General features: G+C 37.3%; 1 protein-coding gene and 1 pseudogene across 2 annotated transcripts; both read left to right on the forward strand.

Moving 5' to 3' along the window:
* The first annotated feature begins 122 nt into the window (after positions 1-122).
* Positions 123-4,201, forward strand: LOC310724600 (caspase-6-like). Its single transcript, XM_083538866.1, has 7 exons — positions 123-380; positions 1,867-1,992; positions 2,285-2,361; positions 2,441-2,616; positions 2,779-2,899; positions 3,555-3,791; positions 3,853-4,201. The coding sequence occupies exons 2-6, from the start codon at positions 1,883-1,885 to the stop codon at positions 3,764-3,766; spliced, it is 696 nt and encodes a 231-aa protein (XP_083394992.1). The 5' UTR covers positions 123-380; positions 1,867-1,882; the 3' UTR covers positions 3,767-3,791; positions 3,853-4,201.
* A 3,488-nt stretch (positions 4,202-7,689) lies between these two features.
* On the forward strand, positions 7,690-11,124 carry LOC310724775 (caspase-6-like; annotated as a pseudogene). Its single transcript, XR_014538345.1, has 5 exons — positions 7,690-7,712; positions 7,823-7,900; positions 7,995-8,169; positions 9,928-10,072; positions 10,164-11,124. The product of XR_014538345.1 is annotated as a caspase-6-like (transcript).
* The last annotated feature ends 514 nt before the right edge of the window (positions 11,125-11,638 follow it).

Consider the following 11,638-nt stretch of genomic DNA (forward strand, 5'->3'; position numbering starts at 1 on the left):
TGATATTAGGTTCAGTAGGTGGCGCTATGCTTTAACAAATTAAATTCACTTCTCTCACACTGGCATGGTAAAGGTTGTGATAAACATGTCATGTCATGTGTACTGAAACTCCTCCCCATAAAATGTTGTTTATCTTGTTTATCAAGTCAGTTTCTATTTGTTCGTAATTTTCCTCTTAATTTTCAAATTTTTTAAGGTTGTATTTACTTTTGTATAGGTTAGTTTAAGTTCTATTGTCTTTTAAAGGTTAGCCTTAACGTTAGACGTTTTAAGTCTTTAAAGAAGTGGACTGCCAGCTCAGATAAGAAATTTACCTTTTCACATTTTTTCTATTTTTGCATTTGAATAGCCAACAGAGAGAAATTCAGTATTTTAGAAAAGTATTTAATCTTCCAAAAATTTCACGTGCAAACTCTAGTGCTTTTTGTAAGTAAAAAAAAAACCAGACGATTGACAGTTTAAAAAAATATATTCTATAAACTGTATTATTCATTTATTTTCTGTTTCACTATATGATTCTTGTAATTTAGATGGAGATACAAATACAATGCAATACTTTAGTTTAAAATATCCCAGTATGCACCTAGTGTTCTTTGTATTTGCTCCAAGTGTTCCACAAACATAACCTGGATTAATTACTTAATGATGGTAAAGAAAATAATGAAATATTGTAATATATTTCTGTTTGTATGCCACAACATGGTGTGGCAGTTTCAGCTTGCAAAGTTAGTTAGTTAGTGTGTCTAACCAGTAGATAAACATTATTCATATTTTTAATTACAACTTCTATCAGCGTCCAAGAATCAGTTGCCTGAAATGTATTTTATACAACTGCATACATCTGTATTATTATAACTGACATCCTTAAATATTATCTATTAATCGAAAAAATAAACAATTAAGCACATGGCCGCAGGAAGTGTTAAAGCCTAATATTTTTAATAGCCTACATTTTCAAAAAAATCTCTCTCTCGCCAATAGGGGGTGCTGCACCAACCCCAGCACCCCCTATTGGCGAGAGAGAGATTTTTTTGAAAATGTAGGCTATTAAAAATATTTTGCACAATTTATAAATTCCTTATGAATATTTTAGGAAATGATTTTGACACACGTAGGCTATTAAGTGTATTTTGGATTTTAATTTAATTATTTTGATTATTTTAATTATATTGATTTTTCAAGTTCATTTGTAAAGCGCGTTTCACACGCGCGGGTAATTTTAGTTTGGCTTTCTCTGGCAGCGCGCAAACATAGTCTAAATGCCTTGCCCTTGTGGAAGATAAAATTAGCTCTTCATACCTTTTACAACAACATGAAGATATCAGAAAAAGAGATCGGTGGTCTCTTTCCTGCTCGTGTTCCACATCCCTCTCAAAGCAGTAGGCTTTAACGCGTCTTTGTGTGGATATATACTGTATACTGTATATATATAACTGTTTTTTTTTTTTGTTGTTGTTTGTTTTTTTTTAAATGGATTCAACTTTATTATATTATGTAAGTTACCAGTATTTACTGATATTTATTTCAATGCTTTACAGGCTTTAGTGTGTTGTTTCTTTGGGTTTTTCTTTTATTTATTTCAAAACAACCCCCCAAACACCGCCGGTATTTGGTCCATTACCACCGCAGTGGTAAAAAAAAGGTGCCATCGTCACAGCCCTATGTATTTATTTTTTTAAATGTATTCTAAATAGGCCCATAGGCTCACAGGTTTTTTGTCAAAAAAAAAAAAAAAAACTGTTCAAAATTACTTCCCCCTGTTCAAAATTACTTCCAGCGGCCCTGATTAAGCATCATTTAATAGTTTTAAGCTTTTGTATCAGTGTTGTATAGATGAAAATTATTTTATGTTCTTTTACGTTTCAGTAGACTTGAGGAGTACATGATGAACCACACGAGGCGAGGCAAGGCGCTCATCTTCAATCACGAAACATTTGTAAAATCTAAGGAACGCTATGGCACAAATGAAGACAGAGACAATCTTATAAAAAGGTGCACAGTCACAAATATTTTGAGTTATATGATCGATTTATCTCTGGAAAAGTTAATACTGAATATCTGTTTTCTCTTTGCACATAAACATTTTGAGCATCCTGTGCTGTAAGTGTGTTCTCAGTTGTATCCTGAGAGCAAAGTATACTTTCAAATACTCAATTTTATTTTATTAATAATTGGGTTCAGCTTTAAAGGCCAAACTACCTAGAATTACAAGCAAAATAAATGTATTATAAAATGAACACAATTTTGTTAATTTTATAATTTGTATTTATAAATTGTATTTCAGATTTCAAGCTTTAGGGTTTGAAGTGAACTCTTACAATGACCGAAGGAAAAAGGAGGTGCTAGAGGAAATAAGTAAAGGTACAATCTCGTTAAAGACCAACACATTTCTTAGATCTGATTTATTTATTATTATTAATGTTAACTTTTTTAACCACAGCTGCCGCAGACAACCACGCAGATGCCGACTGCTTTGCCTGCATTTTCCTAACTCGTGGGGATGAAGGAGAAATTAAAGCCTATGATGATCAGATTGAAATTAAGAAAATAACGGATTACTTTAGAGGGGATCAGTGCAGGAGCCTTGTAGGGAAACCCAAGATTTTCATCTTCCTGGTGACTGTGATGTTATTTAACAACACTAACACTACTTGTTGTTTAATATAGTACATTATATCAATAAAAGACAAGTCATTTGATTACATATGCCAGAAAATCAAGATTTAACTTTATATTTTCAGAGATGTACACATACTTACTTTATGCATAAACCTACAGACAATCACTGGCAGCGAATCTGAAAATGCTGCGACGGGAATGATGGCAGAGGACAGCGATGCTAAGAGCTACACCATTCCGGCAGGGGCAGATTTCCTTGTGTGCTACTCAGTAGCACCAGGTGAGTGTGAAAAAAATTAAAGGACTAGACTTTGTTGAAAAACATTGAACAAATTTTACCTTGGAAAAAACTAGAAAACAGTCAAAACACACATTTTTATTCAGCTTTACTATCAATTTTGTTTTAAATGTGTTGCAGATTATCAACTGTTCTTCTGTCCAACATGTTTCTTTCCTACCTGTGCTCTATATAATTTTATAATAGTGGTATAAAATCAGCTCATTTGTTTTCTTAAGACATTAATTTTAACTTCTGACTGGCACAATCTTTTAACAAAAATTCACACATAATTGTTATTTGCTGGAAAAATTAATACCTGAATCCTAAATTCTCAAATCTTTTCAGGCTGTTCTGCTCCTTTCATTGGGACAAATTTGTCTCATCCAACCATCAAAAGCTGAATCTCCCTGAAAGATCTGCTCCTATTTATTTTCTGAAAAAACTGCAGGAATAATAACCATAAATACCTTTATATAAGGATAGGAGAAATGCATATTAATGTGTTATAAATGGCCCAGACATTCCAAAAAATAATAATTTATACGTACATTTTTAGTCATTTATATGTAGCCCTGTTTGTAAGTTTTTTTAATCATGGTTGATTTAATGGTGATCGCATTTAAACACTGATCTTAATGCCTTTTTTTCTGAATAGGATCCCATTCTTCTCAGGATGTCGAATGCAGATCTTTTTACATTCAGAAGTTATGTGAAACATTGAAAGAGCATGCCACAACTATGGAATTCACCAAGCTCCTGACACTGGTCAACCTGAAGGTTTCACAGTGCAACATCAAAATGAAAAATGAGATGCCCTGCTTCACCTCTATGCTGACTAAAACGCTGTACTTTAGGTGCAATAATTAGTAAAGCAACCAGTTCAACTGCATGTGTGTTTGTGAAATTTTTCCCGTGGGTTCTCTAGTTTCCTTTCAATGCACAGAAAAGGGTAGTAGATGGAAAGGCTATGCTATATTGCCTGTAGGTATGGATGAATGTGTGAATGTGTATATTGTGCCCTGTTTTAGACTGGTGTCCTATCTACTGTGAGGAATTTTCTTGTAATTTCTAGTCTGACTCCCAATTAATAGTTAATAAATGATTAAATAAATAAATGAATCTTCATTAAAACATTCATTAGATCTGCTTGCTTACTATAGCTGAAAGATTTAAGCACTGTGCCATCCAAACAGATTTGTAAATGCAACATGCAAGTAAAAGTGATAGGAAAAAAATTCTACTTATTTTGACCCAAATAGATATTGAAATAGATACTTAAATAAAAATGTTTTTAAAAGTTGATCAAGTGTTGTGATTAAATAATTTACTGATACATTATTATTTGACTAATACACACTTTCAATGTCAGTTACTATTAAACAGGTATTTAAAGGAATCTATTTGCTGAATGTTGTTCAACAAGCTCACAAGGCATGTTGTGTGCTTTAGGTGGCAAATACTTTCTTTCCACTTCATTTCCAGACAAAAGTAAACAGCAGGCAAGAGGTGTGGACAATATAAACGTGGCATTGTTTATAACAGATACGCATGGAAATCAGCAATACTTTGGACTCTGGATGTTAGCATGAGCATGGCTTAGGAAGGCTGTAAGAGGAAGTGTAACTAAACCCGGAAATGTTCCATATTCAGGCGACGACGCCATCGGTTATGGTGGCAGTGACATTGCAGTGGGGGTTGTTGCAATTGTGAACGACACTGAAACAACACTAAATAATTGTTAATATTTCATCTAAATGAAATTACATAATAATATTTGCTTAACAATTACATATAAATATCTGCTTAACAATTACATATATATGTTTGCTATTGTGAGAGCAAATTTTATTCACTCCGCTTATAATCATGTAGACGGAACCTATGAACACATTCACAAAATATATAGAAACTAGTCAGGTAATATTTATTTAATACAAGTATTATTAGCAAATCATTAAAGTGTAAGTGATTGGTGGAATTACTGGGTTTTTTCCACTACCTATTCCTTTGTTTGTTTCATGTGGTTGTCACGCAAGTTCTCCCTGTATGTGATTGAAGTGGATAATTAGAGTTGTAAATCCTGTTCTGTAGGTGGTTCCATTCCTGTAGTAAAAAAAAAAAAAGCTGACTGTTACAATGTTGTCATAAACACTGCATAAGACCCACCCAAATGTTTATTTGTTCATTGGCAGGTGAGTTTCGTTTTCATGTGTTGTCAAAATGCTATTAGTTTTTTATTTTGTATTGTATATTCATTTATTCATTCATTTTCTCCCGCTTATCCGTAATTCGGGTCGCGCGGGCCCCCGCCTTCGACTGCTGCCCAATCCTCACAGCACCGTCCCTTATGGTCCCTCCTGCAGGTGGTGAGCCCACGGGAAGGGGGCCCCACGTCACGGACCTTGACAGAAATTTTAATAAGAATATATACAATACAAAGAGTGGCAGCTTGGCGATACCGGGGCTTGAACCCCAGACCTTCCGATCGGCAACCCAGCGCCTTAACCGCTGGAGCCACCACTCCCCCTCTTTGTATTGTATATATTCTTATTAAAATTTCTGGTAGAGGTGCACAAAGGAAAAGATGAGACTTGTACTACTTTTAGATACCTTTAAATAATTTACATTTACATTTGCGCCATTTAGTGCAGCCCTTACGCCCTTGTGCAGAGCGACATACAAAAGTGCTTTGGGATACTATCAATAAATAAATCTACAGTGGTATGCTAGATTACAAACAAGATAAATCAGCCTACAACTCTGCTGAGAGAGGTTTTTTAAACAAAGTAAACTTGGAAAGTGTTAGTTTAAGTGTTTCAGGAAGAGTTAGGTCTGCACCCGTCAGTTTTCAGAGTTATGAGGTATCTAAGGTAAGAGGGTGCTGGTCCATTTTTGGCTTTGAAGGCAAGCAAGTGTTTTGAATCTGATACATGCAGCTACTGAAAGCTAGTGGCGGGAGCAGAGCAGAGGGGTGGTGTGGGAAAACTTGGGCAGGTTAAACACAAGTTGCGCAGCTGCATTTTGAATCATTTGCAGTGGACGAATAGCGTTCATAGGAAGATCTACTAGCAGAGACCTGCAGTAGTCCAGTTTCTAAATGACAAGAGACTAAACAAGCACCTGGGCTGCCTGTGTGGACAGAAATGTTTGAATGCTTCAAATGTTGTAGAGAAGGAATTGACAGGAATGAGCCACATTAGCAACTTGTGAGGAGGACAGTCGATTGTCCATAATTACCCCAAGGTTGCGAGCAGTGGCTAAAGTGGAGAGCAGAAAGTAATAAAGAGTTATTCTGAGATCCTGACCTGGAAATGAATCACCTGGGACGATCAGCAGTTCGGTTTGCTGGGGTTGAGTTTTTGTTGCTGAGCACTCATCTATGAAGATATGTCCGCCAAGCATGCCAAGATCCGAGCGGAATCTGTGGCATCTTGGGAAGGAAAAAAAACGATGAGTTGAGTGTCATCAGCATAGGAGTGGTAATAAAACCCATTTGAGGACATGACCTCACCAAGAGATGGTATAGAGGACGAAAAGGTGGAACTTGTGGGACACCAGTGGAGAGTTTGCTTGGGGCAGATGTGGACCCCCTTAATGTTACCTGGTATGAGTGACCTTGATGGTAAAAAACAACTATTCCCAAGCTGCTTCATGGATACCAAGGCTCTTGAGGGTAGACAAGAGAGTCTTGTGGTTGACTGAATGCTGCTGAAAGCTAAAGGAGGATTAGAACAGATGCCAACTTGGCTGATAGAGCAGCATGTAGTTTCTCAGAAGGGCCATCTCTGTGGAATATGCTGCTTTGAAGCCAGACTGACTTGGATCATGGAGGTTGTTCTGTGAAAGATAGCCTGACAATTGGCTAAAAACCAAGTGCGTTCCAGAGATTTCAAAAGAAGGAAAGAAGTGATACCAGTCTGTAATTGTTGTTGTCCGATGGATCCAAAACAGGTTTCTTTAAAATGTGAATAACCCTTGCTTGCTTGAAGGCAGTTGGCACATGGCCAGAGGCTAAGGAGATGAAGGGCAGGAGGTCTTGTGAGATGGTCTGAAGCGCAGTTGAAGGGATTGGATCCAAAGGGCAGGTGGTGGGATTGCAAGATTGGATGACTTGCAGTATCTCTTCTTCTGTTATGGTTGAGAAGCTTGACAAATAAAGGAGTAGGGGATTCCTGGGTGTGTAGTGAATGCATTGTTGGGAAGTAAGTGAAAGTCTGGCAGATTTCCTTTATCTTTTTAATATAAGGAAGCATAGTCTTTAGCAGTCATGGAGGATGGAGCAGGTGGAGCAAGTGGGTTGAGTAGTGAAGAGAAGATTTGCAGTTTTTTTCAGCAATTAAAGTTCCATTGAACCTTAATTGATTGAGATGTGCATAATTCAGTCTTTTATTAAAAACTATATTATATTATATAATATAATATTATATTATATTATATTATATTATATTATATTATATTATATTATATTATATTATATTATATTATATTATATTATATTATATTCATGCTTTTACCTTTTCAGTAAAATTGGTCCACCAATGGAGTACCAGATGAACCACAGGCGGCGTGGCTTGGCACTAATCTTCAACCATGAAGATTTTGCAAATACTAAAATGACGCGTCGTGACACAAATTAAGACAGAGACATCCTCAGAGACAGGTGCATACCCACAAACATAAACAGAAAAAAAGATAGATACCTACTTGGTATAGCAGAATTAGGCGACTGTACATAAATAGTATTGTCACCTGTATATTGTATGTCTGCATGTATTTTTTTTAATTATTGTATGGATTACTGGGTAGGACAAATGTCACAAAACCACTTTCTTTTAAAAAAATTTAAGAGCTTATGTAATGTAATGAGTCCAGCCTGATTTTTATTCATTTATAACCTTTGTCACTTACAAATATTACTTTCAGTTTTCAAAACTTAGGGTTTAAGGTACGCTGTCATGATAATAAAAAAAAAGGCAGAAGTGCTAGAGGAAATATCTAAAGGTACTGTCTTTGAACTTCCACATGTTTCTGAGAACTGAATTGTTTATTGTAAATTCTGTTGTATTAAAATTATTAACTTTTTTTTTTAACACAGCTGCCACAGCCAACCACGCAGATGCTGACTGCTTTGTCTGCATTTTCCTATCTCATGGGGATGAAGGGGAAATTAAAGCCTATGATGAGAAGATTCAAAAAAAAAAATAACACATGCCTTCAGAGGTGATGAGTGCAAGAGCCTTATAGGGAAGCCCAAAATCTTCATCTTCCAGGTGACTGTAGCGTCTGGCACAGGTCATTTAGACTTCATGTCCCAGGCATTCCTTTTAACCTATGACATCTACATCTCAATCAAAAGGTAAAACCTTCATTGGGGTGGTGTATCCGTAAAGTGTCACACTCCCCCTCCGAAGACACTAAACAGGACCAAACCCTGAACTCTTGTTTAGTTTGCCGGGACCCATAAAACAATAAACTCATAAAACTCATGAAACAATCCAAACTCGAAACTTGATCCAGCATGGCTGCTTGTGACAAACACACACAACCAGCTCCAGAACGTTTGGATGTTACCACAAGACAGATAACCCCCTTTGCAGATTCTCTGTTTGACCCTCACCCACATACACACACACACACACACACACACACACACACCACCCCGGAAGACTGATAACACAAGCCAGTCTCTATACCACACACACACACACACACACACACACACACACACACACACACACACACACACACACACACACACACACACACACACTCTTCTCTTCTCTTCTCTTCTTAAGGCTTGACTGACTTAGAATTATCTGTTCTTTACTTTCCTGACAAGGGTGCATTTTATTTATCAGAATACAACATTGTATTAACATCAGTTAATTACTGATCTCTGTAAGTTAATGTACTCTGCCTTATACTGTCATTCCTATTCATGTTTAGTATCCAAATGACCGCAAAATTATCTGTTTCTTTATTTTTCAAACAGTGGTGCATTTTATTTAATCATGAAATGTACCATACCGTCTTAATTCACTTTGAATAAAACTTTAAAGTCCTCCAAAGGCAAGTATAGCCTGGAAACCATGCCCACCGATGCATGAACAATGGAAGTTTTTCCCTCCAAAATTTCAGGCCATAGCATTGGCCATTCCCCCAAGGATGGGTGGGGTTCAGGACCTTTAAAACATCTTGAACCGGTCCAGTCAGAGTTCAGTCGGGTCCAGTCAGAGTTCAGTGAAGAGAGCAACTCGCTCACTCGGCTCGACCGGAAAGGCTCGGACCCCTGGGGCCCGAAGGCCCGGGGGCCCGATGGCCCGGAGAGTCGGACGCTTCGAACAGCTCAGCAGCGACTCTTCGGGACGAGATCTCAAATCTCTTTTGAGATCTTCAAGCAAGCTTTATCTTCAAAACACCAACTGCTCTGATCTTCAGGAGAAGCTGGGAGAACATCTGACTCCATCCTCACCGACTCGTCCAAGATTCTTTTGTCTACCGCATCCGGACTCTTGTGCAACAAGTCAATGCAAGTAACCGGTTTACCAACTAATTTAGATGCGTGTTAAGTTTGAACCCCTTGATATTAAGGCGAATTGAAATTTCCGTGACGATTTCTCAGTTAGGATGTGATTAATTTGAAGTAAGCTGCCTTTCCTTTCTTTATCTCCTTATAAACTATAAAAATGTAGAAATGCTTATTGTATGCATAAACTTACAGGCAGAGGTGGGAATTAATGAAGTACAAATACTTTGTTATTGTACTAAAGTAGATTTTTCTCATAACTTTTCTTCACTATTTATTTTTCAGACCACTTTCTGTTCTTCCTTCTTCTTACATTTTGAAACCAGGCTTGTTACTTTCGTTTGAATCTATTTGGTGACATGATCGAAATATTTCCTCTCATTGCACACCATTTTCAGCCGATCAACCTATTTGAGAACATCTACTGAGAAACATGAGAACTTCTACTTTTACTGAAGGATGCGCATACTTTTGCTATCTCTGTCTACTCTGTCACGTCTAGGCATGTGCCGGTGAGAAATGTGAAGATCCTGTGACCGGTATGATGGCAGAGGACAGTGATGATGCGGAAGTGATGGAAGAAGCAGCTAACATCTACACTATCCCAGGCGGGGCAGATTTCCTAATGTGCTACTCTGTAGCACCGGGTGAGTCAGAAAAACATTAATGTAAAGTCTGTTTTTTACTTTATCTATTTGGCCAGTCATTTAAACATTGTTAATTTTTTTCTCTAAACAGGATTCAAGGCATTTCGTCATATAGAGACTGGAACATTTTATATTCAAGATTTATGTAAATTGCTGCAGGTTGATGGTTCAACTATGAAGTTCACTGAGCTCCTAACACAGGTCAACCTGGCTGTTTCCAGAAGGACCTTTAATAATAAAAAACAGATGCCCTGCTTCACCTCCTTGTTGACTAAAAATCTCTATTTTAGACCAAAGAAATAGTCAGGTTTGGGTCTCAAAGTTCAAGTGAAGGGAAGATTTTATGCTATCACATATCCAAAGACATCCAATACAACTGTGTGCCTCCATCTATGTTCACAATATTTGTGTATATATTGTACAGTAAATGTACTATATATGTATTTATATGTCATGGAGTGAAGCAGGATGATTGTGCACCAAAAAGTAATGGTAATAAAGAGACCTCTTTAAAGTCTTTCACAGCCCAATGCCCCTCATGCTGCCCAATGCCACAGTCAGTTTGTTTTTTTATTTCACCTTTTAAGCCAAATTGTATATTATCAGTGAAAAATAATTAACACAAATACAATTGTCACAGGCTTGTTTTCTAAAGCTAAAATTTATTTTTACTTTTACTTGTATTGTGAAAGGTTTACCTTTACCCAACTTATGAATACTAAAGAAAGTAAAAAAAAAAAAGACTTATTTATTAGTTGGAGCTATTTGTCAGGGCTCTCTTTCAGCCGCTCCCGGTGCTAATCGCCGACACCTGCTCTGCATTACCCGGTCCCCTCTATTCCTGCTCTGACCTCACTCGCTGTCGGATCTACATGATTGCCACAGAGATCTACAGAATTCACAGCTGGTTCCTGCTCCTGGTTTTGATTCTAAGGATTCTTATCATATTATGTGTGCTGATTAGTAATAAAGCATGATTGAGTTACTTCCGCTTCCTCTGCATTGTCGCTGTCCTGACACTATTAGTGAAAAAATGAAAATGTTGGCACAGATATTTTTCATTTTATTCACTTACAAAGTTAAAGTTTAAACAAAAAGGTTATAGTAGGAATTTAAAACATGACAGTCAGCTCTCCACATTTGCATGGATTAGGAATCAGGAATATGGAAAAATCTCAAGGCCTTATAATTAACACACAAAGAAGTAAAACAATTCACTGTACTACTGTCAGGGATCCCCCTGCCACGCCCCCCCTCGGTAGCTGTCAGGGATTCACCCTGCCACGCCCCCCTCGATAGCAGTCACGCTGCTTTCCTTGATTACCGACAGCTGAGGCTCATTAAAGATCAGACTACTTAAACTCACGTTCTTGAGTCACAGGCTGTCGGTCCTTATATTGTCATGCTGGTGAATCCTGTGGCTGCTTGAACGCCGGCATTCACCACTGGCTCTTTCTCCGTTTCCGTTTTGTATTACTCATTGCCGGTGACTTTACTTACAGTTTGATTTTGCTTTGGATATTTGCGCTCATGGTGGATTACTCGTCTCGAGCGGATATCTTTGAT

Source organism: Silurus aristotelis, assembly GCF_946808225.1.
Source record: "Silurus aristotelis genome assembly, chromosome: 4".
NCBI lineage: Eukaryota > Metazoa > Chordata > Actinopteri > Siluriformes > Siluridae > Silurus > Silurus aristotelis.